Source organism: Megascapheus bottae, chromosome X, assembly GCF_031878675.1.
Source record: "Megascapheus bottae isolate mThoBot1 chromosome X, mThoBot2.hap1, whole genome shotgun sequence".
Classification (NCBI taxonomy): Eukaryota; Metazoa; Chordata; class Mammalia; order Rodentia; family Geomyidae; genus Megascapheus; species Megascapheus bottae.
Window position 1 is genome coordinate 89,011,556 of NC_143547.1, and position 19,076 is coordinate 89,030,631.

At 37.2% G+C, this 19,076-nt stretch overlaps 1 protein-coding gene across 2 annotated transcripts in view; it reads right to left on the reverse strand.

The window, feature by feature from the left end:
* Enox2 (ecto-NOX disulfide-thiol exchanger 2) overlaps positions 1-14,027 on the reverse strand; it is a 295,300-nt gene extending 281,273 nt beyond the window's left edge. The window contains exon 1 of one of the 2 annotated variants that reach the window (XM_090327019.1): positions 13,894-14,027. In XM_090327019.1, the coding sequence (XP_090183145.1) occupies positions 13,894-13,915 (22 nt within the window). In that variant the 5' untranslated portion in view covers positions 13,916-14,027. Of the gene's footprint in view, positions 1-12,765; positions 12,921-13,893 lie in introns of those variants that run through there. The other variant, XM_090327020.1, reaches the window with a different exon arrangement.
* Positions 14,028-19,076: the final 5,049 nt, after the last annotated feature.

Below are 19,076 nucleotides of genomic sequence, written 5' to 3' on the forward strand. Positions count from 1 at the left end.
TTCTCCTTCTTTACTCCTTTCCCTCACCATTTTCCCCTCCCCTAATATCCTTCTGCTCCCCTTTTTTCTCTCTCTCCACCCACCCACATCCACACACACACACACAATAAGCAACCATTGCCAATTATACAATTAAATAAAATACAACAAGAATGTAGGTACTGGAGTTTAAGGACAGAGTTATGAACAAGTTAGTGGTAAAACATCTTTGGGTAAGAACAAGTAACATTTTGTTGGGAAAACTGAATGTTAAGTAAAATAATTTAGCCAGGCACGAGGGCTCATGCCTGTAATCCTAGATACTCAGGAAGCCGAGATCTGAGGATTGTGGTTCAAAGCCAGCCTGGCACTAAAACCATGAGACTCTTATCTCCAATTAACCAGTAGAAAACTGGAAGTGGCACTGTTGCACAAGGGGTAGGATGGTAGCCTTGAGCTGAAGAACTCAGGGGCAGTATGCAGACCAAGAGATCAAGCCCTACAACCAGGAATAAAATAAAGTAAAATAATTTATATGAAGATTCTAGTACAGTCCTACAGTTTGCCTTAAAAAGAAATTTTTCCATCTTCTCCACTGTGGTGAAGGGTTCTGATTAAGATGAACTTTTACATTCAAAGTATACAGTTCAGATTCTTAAATGAAGTAAAAGTGTCCCCGACAATTGTAAATGTGATATCAGAAAAAGGGAGAGGCAAGGGATTAAAACCTTCCTTAGAACCAGATGGCTTTTACACATTTTTCAAAATGTAACTGAGTTCATCTCTTTATTCCTCAAAACAAAAGAACCTATTTGCAAAGTATAGTGGGATGACTCTGGGTTACACTTTAAAACACAGTTTTGAGCTCCTTTAGGCAGTCACTAAGGATGGATAGAACAAATGATTCTGGGAGTGAGTCTGAATGGTACAAAAAGGAGATGTTTCTTCTAACAGAAAACAGAAAGAAATCAAAGAAAGTGAAGAATGTAAAGGGAAAGAAGAAGAGAGCTGTAGGATCGCTAAAATTTTTCGCAATTTAAAAAACTGAAAAATGAAGATTTAGGCAACTGAATGCAGATCAATAATATTTGTTTATTATATATAGTAATTATTTACCATATAGTTTAAAGAGATAGCAATAGACAAATATATTATTCATGTGGTTTCCCCCCCCAATAGTATAGAATCTGATGCAGAATTCTTTTTAAAATCATAAGAACAGGGGCTGGGAGTTTGGCCTGGTGGTAGAGTGCCTGCCTCGCATGCACAAAGACCCAGGTTTGATTCCTCGGTACCACATACATAGAAAGAGCCAGAAGTGGTGCGGTGGCTCAGGGTAGAAGACCAGCCTTGAGGAAAGTCCAAGGACACTGCTCAGATCCTGAGCTCAAGCCCAGGACTGGCAAAAAAAAATCATAAGAACAATGAATATACATGAATTCCATAGAGTAATAAAACCAGAGGGATAGATTTATGTCTCCTTACATAGAGATTACAGGTCTATTTCTAATTGAAATTCTCCTACAGTTTTATGATATTTTTCAAAATGAAATAATCTGAAAGTGTTATATGTACTGCTGGATCAAGGAATATTTGTCAAAACAAGAAATGGAATCTAAAAAGTAGTGAGTTGCTGGGTGCTAGTGGCTTATGCCTGTAATCCTAGCTCTCAGGAAGCTGAGATCCAAGAAAGATCTGGTTCAAAGCCAGCCTGGGCAGGAAAGGCCACGGGACTCATTTCCATTTAATCACAGAAAATTCCAGAAGTAGAGCTGTTGCTCAAGTGTAGAATGCTAGCCTTGAGCAAAGGAAGCTCAGGGACAGCATCCAGGCCCAGAGTTCAAGCCACAGGACTGACAAAACAAAACAAAACAACAACAACAAAAAAACAAAGGCAAAGAGTCATGAGAACAGTGAAATAGATCACTGTGTGAAGGCTAAAATACATAAAAATCTATGACATAAACACTGGAGCTAGGAGCAATTTCTTCTGATTACGTTAGAAATCAAGGCCTAACATCCCAATCTTAACAGCCAAGCTAATATGATGAGAAAAACAGTACTGATGAGAAATGCAGAACATAGATCTCATTTAAATTTAATTGAGATTATAATTTGTTAAATTACCTCTGAGAATAACTCACTTTAGGCCATGTTTATAATTTTCACTATCCATAAAAAGAAATGCAATTCCCTATATATCAAAGTGAATAACATTCCTTTTTTGATTTCTTATCAATACCATCACTGTCATCTAGACCCCTGGAAAACTAGTGCTAGATAACCTAACATTGTTTAGCTGCACTCCCAATACTGCATCCAATAGATGCATATAAGTACTTATATTTCCATCTAATTGAAGGTAAATAACAAATTCAGCTGTCAAAGCCAGATTTCAATGCAAGGCCATCATATGTGCTAATGACTGTGTTGAAGAGTGAAGATACAGGATATTTAATCTATGTAAAACATTGTATCAGACAGCACTGGGTTAGATATTAGAAGAACAAGATTTTCAGTGTTAGAACAAAAATTCAAACTATCCACTTTAATGAGTTTTACCACAGTGTAAAAAATATTCATATACAGAGAGATATACATAATGATTTAACTTGGTAATTTTAACTTTGGAGACTGCTTCCCAAAAGTCAACAGTTTAAAAGATACATCTGGAAGTTTGATAATGCTGATTACTCAGAAAATGATTCTGTGGGTCTGGTATGGGGACTCAGGAATGCACTTTTAAAATCTATGTCCTAGGGCCAGGAGTTTGGCCTAGTGGTTAAAGTGCTTGCCTAGCATGCAAGAAGACCCGGGTTCGATTCCTCGGTACCACATACATAGAAAAAAGCCAGAAATGGTGCTGAGGCTCAAGTGGTAGAGCTCTAGCCTTGAGAAAGTCCAAAGACAGTGCTTAGGCCCTGAGTTCAAGCCCAGGACTGGCAAAAAAAAAACATGTCCTAGAAATTATTTTGACTGAAGTAAGCCACGCTCAAAAACAAATTGTATTTCACTTATATGTGAAAGTTAGACACAAAAGATATTTACAGACATGTGCATAAATATATTTCTTTTTATTTTATTGTTAGGATAATGTACAGAGGGGTTATAGTTACATTCGTCAGGTAGTAAGTGCATTACTTCTAACACATGTTTTTATCTTCTCATATTTTTATCTCCATCTTCCTCCCCACCCCTCACAATAATCTTGTTTCCCCCGCTTTCCTTCCTTATTTCAAATAAACAAATAAACATATATACAATATACCAGGTAACAAAGTCAGATACAGTAACAACATAAGATTCACCATAAGGGCAAAACACCAGAAGGGAAATTACATAGTACATTAAGAACAACAATCATACAAGAAAAATGTATTTCATAATTATTTATATTGATAAACATAGAACATGAATCAAACTAAGAAAGTACTTAGGATGAGAAGGAAGAAGGGTAAGAGAAAAAGAAAGCAAATATTGTTTAACACATTTTAAGTATTTAGGAAAATAGCTGGGCACCGTGGCTAAAGCTTGTAATCCTAGCTATTCAGGAGGATGAGATCTGAGAATCGCGGTTCAAAGCCAGCCCAGTCACTAAAGAACATGAGACTCTTATCTCCAATTAGTCACTAGAAAGTGGGAAGTGGGGATGTGGCTCAAGGGTAGGGTGGTAGCCTTGATCTGAAGAGCTCAGGGACAGTGCCCAAGCTGAGTTCAAGCCCCAGGACCACCCCCCCACACACACACACAAGTATATAGGAAAATAATATGAAGAACCTCAATGAAAGCTGTGCATCAAATAGGAATGGGGATGGGGAATCTGGATGTGGGTAGGTACTAGCTGGAGGGGGGCTGGGAAAACAAGAATGAAGATTAAATATAGCTGAAATTGATTCTTTGCAACTATAAAAATGGAACAATGAAGCATGTTGAAATTGTTTGGGGAACGAGAGAAGAATGCAGGGAAAATGATAGAGGGTGATACTGACTGGAATATATGCATGGTAATGAAACAATGAAATCTGCCCCATGGTATAAATAATATAAGCTAATAAAAAATAAAACCATGTCCTAGGTAATTCTGCCTGCCCCAGATATTCCTAAGCAACATTTTGAGAAATTCTGTGATTATACATCATCAAAAATTCCTATTGATTCTGTCAGCTAACAAACACATAAAGAAATGTGGTATGGGCCAGGAATTGGGCCTAGTGGTAGAGTGCTTGCCTAGTATGCATGAAGACCCAGGTTCCATTCCTTAGAAAAAAGCCAGAAGTGATGCTGTGGCTCAAGTGGTAGAGCTATAGCCTTGAGAAAGCCCAAGGACATTGTTCAGGCCCTGAGTATAAGCCCTAGGACTGGCAAAACAAAAAGAAAGAAAAGAAATGTGGTATGTATACACAATGGAGTACTATTGGGCCACAAATAATAAGTTGTCAGATTCTGAATGCATTAACCCTGCTTGCCCTTTCAACAGTAGCTAAAGCCAGGAGACCAAAAGGAAATAGCTCATAACCATGCCTACCTAATGTCCATATCTGTCTACCTTCTGACAAATTGCCAAGAGGAAGGAGAGAAAGATAGGACAGGATAATACAAAACAGCTGTTCCTTAGCCAATATGTGAACAACTAGTTTCCAGTTCCACTGACCTTTATTTCCTCTTTACTAAATAAAATTGTTACAGTAAAAGAAAATGCCATATTACTAAATCCACTAGCACAATGATGTTCATTGCAGCACTATTAACCATAGCAAAGATATGGAACGAACTCAAATGTCCCTCAGTTGATGAGTGGATCAACAAGGTGTGGTATTTATACACAATGGAATTCTATGCTGCTGTCAGAAAGAACGACATCACCCCATTTGGAAGGAGATGGAAAGACTTAGAAAAAATCATATTAAATGAAGTAAGCCAGACTCAAAGGAACATAGGCCCAATAGTCTCCCTCATTTGTCATAATCAGTAGAAACCTTGGGCTCTCCTAGCAGAGATTTACAATAGAACAAAATCTAGAGACATTAGGCCAAATAGTATGACACTAAATGTAAGGACCTCCAGGATAAGGAAACAAAAGCCATATAATGAGTGACTGTTGTCCTTAATGTACTATGTTATCTCTCATCTCTTTTGCCATTCCTTGGTTATCTCATATTATTACAATATTTCACCTTGTTATCTAATATATTTTATATGTGCTCAGTTGGTTATTTGAAATTGGATAGGGAAGGGGGGAAATCAAGATAAGCAGGGGGGGGAATGGGGACCATGTCATGAGAAAGGGTATCAATGTTTGTGAAGTTATGCACCTTCTATCTGGTGAATATAAGGTAACCCTTCTATTAATCACAATAAAAAATTATTTAAAAAAGAAAAAAACAAATAATAAAATCCTGTCACTTGTGACAACATGGATGGAACTGGAGGTCATTGTGTTGAATGAAATAAGTCAGGCATTGAAAAGCAAATATCACATGACCTCACTCATATGTGAAATACAGTAAAATTGGTCATATATAATTTGAAAATGGAATGGAAGGTACCAGAGGTTGGGGAGAATAGAGTTGAGGATGAGGTAGGTTGATTGACAGATACTAAGGTATAGTTAGAAGTACACAATTTGTTGTTCTATAGTACAGTAAGATAACTAATAACCATTATGTATTGTATGTCTAAAAAAATCTGGAATACGGGCCAGGAGTTTGGCCTAGTAGTAGAGTGCTTTCCTAGCATGCTCAAAGACCCAGGTCCAATTCCTTGGTACCACATACATAGAAAAAAAATCCAGAAGTGGTGCTGAGGCTCAAGTGGTAGAGTTCTAGCCTTGAGAAAGTCCAAGGACAATGCTCAAGCCCTGTGCTCAAGTTCAGGACTGGCAAATAAAATCTGCAATAAATTATTTTGAGGGTTTTCACTTGTAATTCCAGCATTTGGAAGGCTGAGAGAGTAGGATTGATGAGTTCAAGACAAGACTGTGCTACATAGCAAAACATTGTCTTAAAGCAAACAACAAAAAGAAAAATTTTTACGGAGACAGATATATTTGGGTTTTTGTTTTTTTTTTCATCAGTTGTAGAGCTTGAACTCTGGGCCTGGGCACTATCCCCGAGCTCTTCAGCTCAAGGGTAGCACTCTACCACTTTAGCCACAGTACCATTTTTGGCTATTCCCGTGTATGTGGTACTGAGGAATCAAACCCAGGGCTTTGTGCACAATAGGCAAACATTCTACCACTAGGCCACATCCCCAGCCCCAAGAGACAAATATGTTTAACAAGATGTGAACATTATTCCTGAGAATACACAACTTTCGGCTTTATATATCGATTTAAAATTTAATTAGAAGTTTAGATGTTCTTACCTAACAAAACTATTGAAATAAAAGTAAAAATAAAAATGTCAATGATCACTTTATATATACCAGTATTTTCTTGTATATGTAAGTATATGTACACACACACACACACACACACACACACACACACACAGAGGCAAGCACTTGTCTTTCTATGAAAGTGTAAAATATTTCTCCATATCTAAAAGAAGAAGCTTTCCAGGTCTAGTACATCAGTACAAAGATGAGTATAGAGAAAAAAAATTCAAATTGATACTTGCCCTAGAAATTAATCTTTGAACAAAATATTATGAAATACATATATATAATATATACACACACACAGAAGTAGTCTACACATTCTCCTGGGTTCATTCAGCTTCTAGAACTCCCAAGCTGTGTAAAAACTGAACCTGGAGTAGCAAGAAAGAAGAAAAAACTTTATTGGTGGTATAGCTGCCATCAATAAAAGCTATTATTATATATGTATAAGTAAAGGGTATATGCTAATAGCTGAGTAAAGTATGGTCAATGAGCTCAAGAACTCAGTCTACTGGGGAAGGATAGAGAAAAATACATATAGTAGTGTGCAATTTGAACTTTAAATGTTCAATGGCTACAGGGTTGTTTAAGGTGTGAAATAATGGCAATTTAAATATAGAACATGTCATGGAAAAAAGCAGAAGTGCTTGAGATTTAGGGGTTTACCAGGTGACCCATAAGTTGTCAAACTGGTTGGGTTGAAGAGTGGGAAATCGGTATAAAAACAGTTTAGATGGCAAGAGCCAAAGTAGATGGTCCTAAATGATTATTTGTTTAAAAAAATCCTTTAGAAAAAAATATAAGCGAATGGTCTCAAAGTTCTTCATTCAGGAAGAATATTATAACAGTCTGGCATACAATAATAAGGAGAGTAGATGCTGGGAAGATGGAAGATGTGCTATGACTGATCATTTGGCTGCTTGTCAGAAAACCTGCACTCTGGGTGACAAAGTTTGTCACTTCAAAAGACTAATAATTAAAAAAGAAATAAAATATTAAGAAAGTTCTTTCTTTAAAAAGTTGAGCCAGGAGCTGGTAGCTCACGCCTGTAATCTTAGCTACTCAGGAGGCTGAGATCTGAGGATCACATTTCAGAGCCAGCCCAGGCTGGCACAGTGGTGCTGTGGCTCAATAAGTAGAGCCTTAGCCTTGCACTGACGAGCTTAAGGACAGTGCCCAGGCCCAGAGTTCAAGTCCCACGACTAACAAAAAAATTGAAAATCTTAAGAAAGAGTAAGAGTAGTTAAGAAACTACTAAGGATGCAAAGATCCTCCATGGCTCAGTACCAGGGATAGCAGTCAGAAAGAAAAACAACAAAAACCAAAACAAAATAATAACAACAACAAAATTCCTTTGTTTAACTGACAGCTCTACATTGGCTGGCTATTCTGAAATCACTGATAATGGAGTATCTGCTTTGGATAGCACACTAGTGTTCAAAACACCTTCTTCAACACAGATAAACCATATAAAATGGGTGCCAACCCTACTCCAAACCTTAACCCTAACCCTGAACCTTAACCTAACCCCAAACCAAACCCTAACCCTAACCCTATCCCTAACCCTAAACCGAACCCAAACCCTAACCTGAACCCAAATCCTAACACTAAGCCTAACTTTTACCCTAACACTAACCCTAGCTTCTCAGGAGGCTGAGATCTGAGGATCGAGGTTCAAAGCCAGTCCAGGCACTAAAGTTCATGAGACTCTTACCTCCAATTAATCACCAGAAAACCAGAAGTGGCACTGTGGCTCAAGGGGTAGGGCAGTAGCCTTGAGCTGAAAAGCTCAGAGACAGCACCCAGGCCCAGAGTTTAAGTCCCATGACTGACAAAAAAAAGTATCACATTGAGGTTAAATCAAGATTTATTTGACCTAATATGATGCATGTCTGTAATCCTAGCACTCAGGAGGCACAGGAGGATCATGAATTTAAGGCCAAACCAAGTTTCATTTTATTTTTTATATACTTCTTTTAGATTCACTTCTCATTCTTTTTCATTTACTCTTTCCATTTTTGATAGTACTCGGGATTAAATTCAGGGCTTTGTCTTTGCTAAGCCTGTGTTCTACCAATTGAGCCATAGCTCCCTCTCCTCCAAAACCATAAATCTCCTTTCTGGTATCTAGTTAACTGTGTGATCTGGTAGGCAGACAACTTAAAGTGCATATCTCAATTTTTCTAACCTTTAGATGGAAATACTACTACCTATTTGTGGCAGTGCTGTGAAAGTTGATGAGTTCATACACACAATAAGATAGGTATTTATACGCCGGGAGTTTGGCCTAGTCGTAGAGTGTTTGCCTAGCATGCACAAAGACCCAGGTTCGATTCCTCGGTACCATGTACATAGAAAAAATCTGGAAGTGGTGCTGAAGCTCAAGTGGTAGAGCTCTAGCCTTGAGAAAATTCAAGGACAGTGCTCAGACTCTGAGCTCAAGCCCAGGACTGGCAAAAAAAAAAGATAGGTATTTATAATATAGTATATGGCATAGCAAATAGTAAATATTCAATAAATGCTAGCTATTATCATTTTGTATGTATGTATGGGTGAGGAATACACATTTAAGTGTACTATGCTCAATAATCCTTGAAAGCAGTAGTGCTAACATGATGTTAATTAGTATAATTTAGCAGCCGAGGAAACATCTTTAATACACTGTCCTATATAGACAACATGATTTGTTAGTGTGTGTGTGTGGAGTGTGCTATTCCTGGGCTTGAACTCAGAGACCGAGAGCTATCCCTGAATTCTTTTGTTCAAGGTAAATGTTCTACTTGAACCACAGCTCCACTTCTGATTTGAGTGGTAAATTGATGAGAAGATTCTCACAGACTTTCCTACCCTGGCTGGCATCAAACCATAATTTTAATATCTCAACCTCCTGAGTAGCTAGGATTAGAATTGTGAATAACCAGCACCTGGCTTGATTATTATAATGAATTGAGTATATTAAGTCCTCTTGGGGAAACATGTTAAGAAATATTTGTTTGTAAATAGTTTTAGTGATCCCCTTAGGTAAGGTAGTACAAAAAAGACCTAGTACACTACTTGCTGGTGTACACATTTTATTCTCATTCACTCCTCTAATGCAGAGGTGGACTGAAGGGGAAAATTTCCCAAATTCACATCTCTAAATGACCACATCCCAGATATCTAACTCTCTAATTTTTTCTTGGTCTCAAACAGTTCAGGGAACAAGTGATTATTTTGCTAATGATTTTTCCCTTCACCAATAAGAAAATGTCGATTTTTCTAAGAGCTCTAATAAGCTCCTTTTCATTTAAATTCAGTGTGATTGTTTCCAGAAAAAAAATAATTAAGTAGAGGATGCTAGCCAGAAGTTCCAAACTATGCAGGAAATTTGCCATTTGAAACCAAGATTAATATGGACCTTTCAATCAAATACCTAAGTTTCCCCAGTTCTTCCTGTAATTCTGACCTATTGCTTCAAATTATCTCCTATTTTTAAGTGTCATATTCCAGGTTTTCCTTTCACCAGAAGAAAATAATAAAAGGATAACTTTATTATCAGATATATTAAATTATAAAGACCTCATTTTACACAGATAATTTTAATAATATATCTGAGATAATTAAAAGTCTCATGAACCGATTTTAACAATACTCGTCCTATCTCTGGCTCATTTTCTTGATAAATTTCTCAAATATTGCCAAATATTAAGGAGTCATATATGGCACAAGCGTCCTATCATTACATAAAACAGTCTTCAAGAAACTGAAGGTTGGAAATGACCCCTTGATATTGTCCTATTTGAAAAAAAAAAGTGGAAACACTTGGGGAAAAAATATGTTCAGTGAAATGAGGTGCAGAGAGACAAAGATTGCATATTTTTCCTCACATGTGGAAGCTATAATTAGTTTATAAACTAATAAGCAAATATTCTACATGGTATGCAAGTGTACACAAATGTATTAACTGAAATACAAGAATCAAGAGAACACTCAAATAGTATAATTCCTTAGAAAGGCTAAGTCGAAATTCAACAAAGTGAACACCAAGAAATGAGTACTTGAAAAGGGTAGGAAGGGTCATAAGGAGAGGGACAGACAAATGAAAAGGAGAAGGTGTTGAAGAATACAGTCAAGAATCGAATGTATATCCTACTAAATTAAGGAAAGCGAGGGAAGGGGTAAGCTGGGAGGAATGAATGAAAATGTTGAATGAGGTGATATTAAGATGCATTGTATTCATGAACTGCTTTCTTAAATGGCAACTCTTTTGTACAATTACTCAAGGACCTAGGTTCATTTGCTCAAAGTCTGATTTTTTCCTTAAAACTGATGAGTTAAAGAAATATGGGAACTTAGATAGGAAGGCTTTTAATAGAGAAAAGAAGAAGGAAGGAAGGAAGGAAGGAAGGAAAGAAGGAAGGAAGGAAGTTACATTAGCTATATTTTTTTCTGTTGAACTAGATAGAATACTATAATTCTGAAAACATACCACTTCACATTCACAACCAGGATATTTTAAAATACACAAATATCTATGAAAATTTTCTCTTAGAAGAATGTTTAAAATAAAGTAGTCCTTTATTTTTTACACCAATAACGGGGCTTGAAATCACAAGTTAGCCCTGTCCCTTAGATTTTTCATTCAAAGCTAGCCTCTATCACTTGGGACGGCTCTGCTTTCAGTTTTTGGTGGTTAAGTGGACATAAGTATGTCATGGAAATTTCTGTTCCAGGTGGCTTTAAGCTGAAAACTTCAGATCTCAGCCTCCCATATAGCTAAGACTACAGGCATGAGCCACCAGCATCAGCCCAAACTAGTTTTTTAGAGGGAAAATAATCCACATTAAAACTCGTGGAGTAGGGCTGGGAGTTTGGCATAGTGGTTGAATGCTTGCGTAGCATGCACAAAGACCAGGGTTCGATTCCTTGGTACCACATACACAGAAAAAAGCCGGAAGTGATGCTGAGGCTCAAGTGTAGATCTCTACACTTGAGAAAGTCCAAGGACAGTGCTCAGGCCCTGAGCTCAAGCCTGGGACTGGCAAAAAAAAAAAAAACTCTTGGATTAAATATTTTATTCCCCCCAAATTTCAAAAGTCTACTTTAATTCTTATTGATGTGTGTATTAGTAAAACACATGTCCTTATAGATCTGTAAAATTAGTCTAAAAGCTCTCACATATTAAAAAAAATTTAAGATAAAATAGTTTTAGCTCTCTGTACAATTTATGTACACTAATAAAAAGAGGAAAATAGTTTTAAAAATTCGAGAGTTCTGTCAAAAATGTCTTTTTAAAATAAATTTAGTCCTCTTAACTGGTACTATAAGTCATGATCCCATTATCTAAGAGAAAACACAAAGACTTCTGAGTCAGTTGATACATATGAATTCAGATTCTGCCACTTTAGTATATATGAGATTTCAGGCCAGTTACTTAGCTCATTTTCTTTTTTTTTAATTGTATTTTATTGTCGAAGTGATGTATAGAAGGGTTACACTTGCATTCATCAGATAGTGAGTACATTACTTCATGAACATTGATACACCTTCCCAAGTTTTTCTCCGACTTTTCCTCCATCCACCCCTTCCAATTATCTTGTTTATCCCCCTCCCTTCCGTATTTCAAATAAACAAATAAATGTATATACAATATACCAGGTAGCAAAGTCAGATACAGTAACAACTTTTCGCTAAGATCGGAGAGTCGCATTTTTCTTAAACACACAGTAGAGATCATATCATCACTGTTCTCACCAGTGTTATTAAGAAGGCAAAATAAGAAAATATATGCTAAAATACCATATAAAGGTTTTATACAACATCCACTATGATCCAACAATTGTATTACAATGATTATTTAGCAGAGTAAAACCAATAAGGAAGTAAATACTTATTCACTATTAACACACAAATAAAGTGCAGTCAGTAAAGATGCTTAGTTGCATTTGACATTATTCATTAGATTGCCTTGGAATTGAGAGATAGCACGGAGATAATGTCACCATGTTAATACAAGCATTTTTATTAGCATAGAGTTTTTCTCAGATACAGTAATTCCAGTAACATAACAAAGTCTAGTATTTTTCACTGCCAGAAACATAAACCAGTAAAATCATTCCATGAGAAGCCTCTATCCATCGAACAAAGCAATATTTTCTATAAGAACAGATCTGTTTAATTTTGTAGTGGGAGAAAAAAAAGGAGACCATCTCTGGTTTTAACTACATTAGAAAAAGTTCAACCACTTGTCACAATAAAATGTATATAGATGTCTCTTGTAGAGTCAAATATGCAATAGAGTATGGAGAAAACACCCAGCAAGCAAGCACAACTTTCCAATACTTAAAAAAAAACAAACTAACCCATACCCAAAAAAAGAAACTGAAGCTATAAATTCAAATAAATGGGCTGCAGGGAGACTACACAGACCTGCTGTTGCTTTAATTGCAGACAATTCAATTCAGCAGCTGTTGGTCCAGGCACTAAGGTTCACTGCATGCTCTTCAATGTAACCTTGAAATATTGTCACTCACTTCTCCACATCATCTAAATGCTGTCCAACTAATGAGGAGTGAAATCAACTGTCAAACCATGCATCAGAACAGAACACGATCTTTTAGCTATTAAGCACAGGAGCACAATGTTTTCAAGATAATAAGGTACGAATGGAGTTGAAAGTCCTTGACAATAAATGATAGTCAAACTTATCAAAAACATGTGGCTGTGGGAACTCAGCTGCTCTGTTCTGGAAAAAAAGTAAAACTTTCTCAATGTTTCTCATTTGCAAGGGTTCTTTGTAACAGCCATACAATAAGCCTTTCAAACAACAGTTGCAAAAATATCTGATCAGAACCTTCCAGTTTCTCGTTATTATGGACTAGCATTTTTTTTTCTGAAAGCTTAAGAAAATACTTAAGGAATATTTTTGAAGCAATTCTATCTTATAATATCAATGGCTTGGGGATGGAATGTTTTTTACCCTCCCTGTTTCCAGTACTTTTTTAACCAAGAAAATAAACTTAAAAAATAATATATAATTTTCATTAACTTGAGCTCAGTAATGCAATAAAAAATAAATTTAGCAAACACATGTGCTCTAGAATGCTTCCAATATGAAGTTTTGTCACTCTTAACTATATGTTAGATCTACGGAAACCAATTAACAAATACAGGAGTTAAACAACTCAAGAGAAACCTAACATACTAACTGTCTAATAATTGCCTTTTGCTTGCAAACACTGTCTCCTGTGCAAACACTCTAGGCTATGTCACATACTACCAGTTGCAGAGGTAATACTTGAGAAATTCAATATAAAAATACAGCAGAGAAACATGCACAATTAAGGGACCAGGACTCCAATTTAACAGAAAACCCAGATTTTACACAGCAATCTGTTACAAACATTATAGCTCTGGGCAGGCTTGTTTTATGCAGTTATTTTGTTTAGCTCATTAGAATCCTATTTGTCCTTCAGTACAGTTGAACTGGAGGCAAAATAAGAGAGAAACACACTTTGAAACAAAAGGGAAATTTTAGAGAAAATAAAAATACTATACCTGTATATTGTACCAGGAACATTGTGACACTCTTCAGGGAACTGTCTCACGTTGTATCCTACTGTGAGTTATTCTCTTCTTACCCGCTTCACTCCAATTAAAAAAAAAAGCCAAAGCACCTCCAAAGACCACTACCCACTATCCCTAACCCACCCACTCATTGAGGAAAAAAAAAACACCACAGCCACAATTCAGCTCGGATCCGATGCTTCTGTTTAGCTCAGCTCCAGCCGAGCAACTGAGCTCTAGCAACGGAGCATTAGAGAGGTGGATTCTGATGCCAGTAACACTTCCATCCACTTCACTTACACAAAAGCAGGCAGTGGAAAATCCAGGAGCCTTGAAGACAAGGGCTGGAACTGGCTTTTATGAATTGCTATTACTGCATGTGTCACCATCCATCTCCAATGACAGACACTTATAAGCTGAATTGGGAACGGAGGGGGGTGGGGTAGAGGAGGTTGGAGAGCAGGTGGAGAAGCAATTAGCAGTATGTTCATCGGAGAATTCGTTCGGGATTTCATACATCAGTGCCTAAAGAAACAGCATGCAGTTGACAAATCAGAACTTTACGATTTGCATGCCTTAGAAGAAATCTTAGCTCACAGCTCCAAACAAAATAATGTTTTCCCACACTCTTACAAGGCAATAGAAAGTAACCCCTCCAGTTTCTCTTTCCTCTGGCTACCCTTGTTCCTTAGAAATCAACGTTCAGAATGAATATTTGCTAATTGTCCCTAAATAACTGTGTTTAAAAGGCTAGAAGCAAATGAAATATAAAATTAAATTTTATTGAACATGACATCTCAACAAAAAGGCAAGAAGCTAATTATTTTAAGCCAACTTTTCATCCCGTCCCATTTCCCAGGTGCACCTTTTACACCTGTAATCAGAGGATCACACAACTTTTGTGCATGAAACAAATCTAATCTATGTCTACATAAATCTAATATGACTAAAGTCAAGGAGAAAAGCCAAGAGCTATGTGCAGGACTCATTTCATAGCTAACTTTCAGAAGTCGCTTTATTGGCAAGTGCTTTACTTTTTTAATCATCAGCTAAACCAAAGCACATTTTCTTCAAACCAATTCTAAAATTAATTATGAGTACAACAAAGAGGAGATGGCCTTTTAGAGAGGAAGCCTGATATAACTGAAAGAGTACTGGGGCTGGCTAGACAACTTGGTTCAAATTCTAGTTTTACAATTTTCTAGTTGTGTGACCCTGGATGAATCACTTAACTTTTCTGAGCCTTAAGTTCCCTTACTTACAGTTGAAGACAATAGAAGCTATTTTGACTGCTTTATAGTACTGATGTGAAAAGCTAATGAGATAATGGATTTAAAGATCCTTTTGTAAACTGCAAAGGGAAATACAGCTGTACTAGATGATTATTCCTACACCCTGAAACAAGTCTTGCTGCAATGACCAAAGGGAGACAACTGCCTCATATAACACTAATAGAAAGGACTAATATAATTTTCATGGAACACTGTTCAATTCTTCAAACTTGAAATTAAAAAGAACTAGCTTGCTCTTAACATTCCACAGAGGGAACAGTTTTAAGTACTTTAATGTGGCATATAATATATCAGAAACTTTACTAAAGAGACTAGCATGGAATCGTACAATTCTTTCATTTCTGAAAAACTTGTCCATTTTCTTTTCCTTCCTATGGTCAGGTATTATGTTCCATCTAGAATGGAAGCTATTGGACAAAGAGCATCTCCTTTTGTTAAATATTTCTATTTACTTGGCACCTTCCAGTGTGGGGAGAACTATTTGAGTTGATTAACTAAACTAAATCCACAAGATAAAAATCCAAAGTCATGTGTTATGAGGCTCCAAGCTGCCTTGATACTATATATACAGTGACCAGCTGGCTTACACTGGGACATAATTTTAGCACATGGAGTCCTGGGGTGGCCACACCTGGGGCACTAAGTGATCCAGGCAATGTTTGGGGACCATTGGTTCAGCCAAATCCCACATGTCCTGATTTCCATCTGTATAGTGGTTACCCAAGTGTGTGTCCATCCACATGGGCTAAATAGGAAGCAGCCAAAAGAAAGGCCGGGGCTATATGAAGAATATCAGATGTTAGCTCCTTTTGGCCCCCTCCAATGCCATCTGCGTCTTCAAACACGTACTTAGCCCAATTTTTGTAAGAAGAAAGAAAATCGTTTCTAATGGACGTTTGTCACTGCAACTACTGAAAATGCCAGAAAAACAGAGATCTAAAATCTATATTGAATCAATGGGAAAAGTGAATATGAATCGCTAAGGTTTAGGTAGTAGGTAGCTAAGACCAAATGAGCCATTAAAAGGGGGAAGAAAACAGGCAGTGGAAGCTCACACCTGTAATCCTAGCTACTCAGGAAGCTGAGATCTGAGGATCTAGCTTCTAAGGCAACCCAGGCAGGAAAGTCCATGAAATTCTTATATCGAATTAACCACCCCCTAAAAAACTTGAAGTGGAGATCAAGAGGTAAAGAGCTAGATTTGAGAAAAAAAAAGTCAGTGACAGCCCTCAGGCCCTGAGTTCAAGGGCCAGGAATGGCACAAAAAATAGGAATAGGGGTGGAAGGAGAGAAAATAAATTAAATCTAAAGTAGGTGCTTCCTTTCTAATCACAAAGCTATTTGCTGGTATCAATTCAAACAAATCTCACCTTCTTTCCTAGAAAGTGTTGGCCATTTGACATACTGTGACTAACCCTTTTACTACCAAAGCTGCAATTCAGCCCTCTATCTAGCAAAATATTGAATCGGTATTGGCCACTTTGACACCAGAACTCAGTCTTCCGTAGCATACATAGAACCAAAGAGGTGTCACAGGTCTCCAACACAGTCTCACCTGGGGCAAGTGAGCACTAAGAAATGGGCCTCAAATTCAGGTTCTGAAAACAAGGCATAGTAAAGGCTTTAAAAAACAAATTGGGCTAGGTGCTGGTAGCTCACACCTATAATCAATCCTAGCTTCTCAAGAGGTTGAGATCTGAGGATTGCGGTTTGAACCCAGCCTAGACAAGAAAGTCTGTGAGACTCATCTCCATTTAATCACCAGCAAACCAGAAGTGAAGCTGTGGCTCAAAGTGTTAGAATGCTAATCTCTAGCAATAAAGCTCAGGGACATCATTCAGGCCCTAAGTTTAAACTCCACTAGCGACCACAGGGGGGAAAAAACATTAATATCTGGGTCCAGTGACTCACACTTGTAATATTATCTACATGGTAAGAAAGAAGGCAGTCTCTGTTTAGGTATTCAAACTATCTCTTCCACAAATTCTTGTTTGAAATTCATATTCCCCAATTGTTTCAGAAAGGTCATTCAAAGTAAAGAGAAACGGACAGGGAAGATAATTTTTTGTGTTAGCTTCTTTCCTGCAATTACAATGTATGGATCTTATCAAGACCATGAGTGACAGAGTATCTCAAAAGGCAATGAGGTGGGAGGCAGCAGTTTCAACACAGATTAGCAAGAATGAGAACAAACCCACCAGAGCATCCCACTAAAAACCAAACACATCAAAAAGCATTGCAATGTTTCCATTATCCTGATTTCAAGCTCCAGAATGTAAGCACTAATGGTTTCCTAAGCCATTGCAGCTCCACCTCAGCAGCTCCATCAACAAGCCTGACTGATCTTTTCGAATGAATCTCTGTCATTAGCCACCTTAAATTCTGGGCATTTATGTCAAAAACAAAAATCCCAGTGGAAGATTTCAAAGAACCAAAAACTTGACCCAAACCATGACCCTAAACTGAGAGAAACTAATTTGCTAAAGCCTCAACAAAATAGAAATCTTAAGAGTGTGGAAACAACAAAAACAAGTGAATTGATTTTAACTAGAACAAAGCTTTATGTTTTCTGAATTAATCAAACTTGCATCAAACTCTTAAGAGTTAAAACAGTTCAAACTCCTGCAAAGAGTACACTCTAAAGCTTGATTTCACCTGCTTGAGAGCCCCTAAATGAGCCAAAGACTAAACACTAGAAAAGGAATTGAAACTGATTCCTACTGATTTTGATTTGCTGTTTGACCTTGGTCAAGTCACTTCTAGCCTCATATTGCTTGCCTGGAAATGTCTGGGCTGTAATTTTCAATTAGTAGTCTATGCCAATTGTGAAATTAGTGGGAAAACAAAGGATGTCCCAATTTGTTGCTAATCTCCAGGAGGCAGAGAGGTACAGCACTCAAACTTCTTTAGTATATGTGCTGCCAAAGCGAGCACACCACTCAAACTCTTTTTTTTCATATAATTTTTATTGTAATTAATAGAAGGGTTACATTACATTCACCAAATGGAAGGTGCATTACTTCACATACATTGATACCCTTTCTCATGTCTTGGTACCCATTTCCTTCCCCCCCCACCCCCACCCTCATCTTGTTTCCCCCCTTTCCTATCCAATTTCAAATAACCAAATACACATATATCCAATATATCAGATAACAAGTGAAATACTATAACAATATGAGATAACCAGGGACAGCAAAAGAGATGAGAGACAACATAGTACATTAAGGACAACAATCACTCATTATATGGCTTTTGTTTCTATATCCTAGAGGGAAACCATTGAGCCTATGTTCCTTTGAGTCTGGCTTACTTCACTTAATATGATTTTTTCTAAGTCTTTCCATTTCCTTACAAATGGGGAGATGTCATTCTTTCTGACAGCAGCATAGAATTCCATTGTGTATAAATACCATATCCTGTTGATCCACTCATGAACTGAGGGACATCTGGGTTGGTTCCATATCTTTGCTATGGTAAATAGTGCTGCAATGAACAGTTTATGAAATTCAACAAAACGGAGCACACAAAATACCAGCTCCTTTGAACCACTCAAACACTTAAGGGTTCAGGTCCCTACATGATTTTGAAATATGCTTCACATATTTGATAGGGAAGGGGGGAAAACCAAGATGGGTGGGGGGTGTGGGGGGGGAGGGAAATGGGTACCAAGACATGTGAAAGGGTATCAATGTATGTGAATTAATGCACCTTCTATCTGGCAAATATCATGTAACCCTTTTACTAATTACAATAAAAAATAATAATTCAAAAAAAAGAAATATGCTTCACGTGAGGGTTGGTAACAGATCTTGATCAGCCTAAGGAATGATCAACCTAATATTCCTTTTTTAAGCTCTTTCAGGAACAGCTTATTTTCCC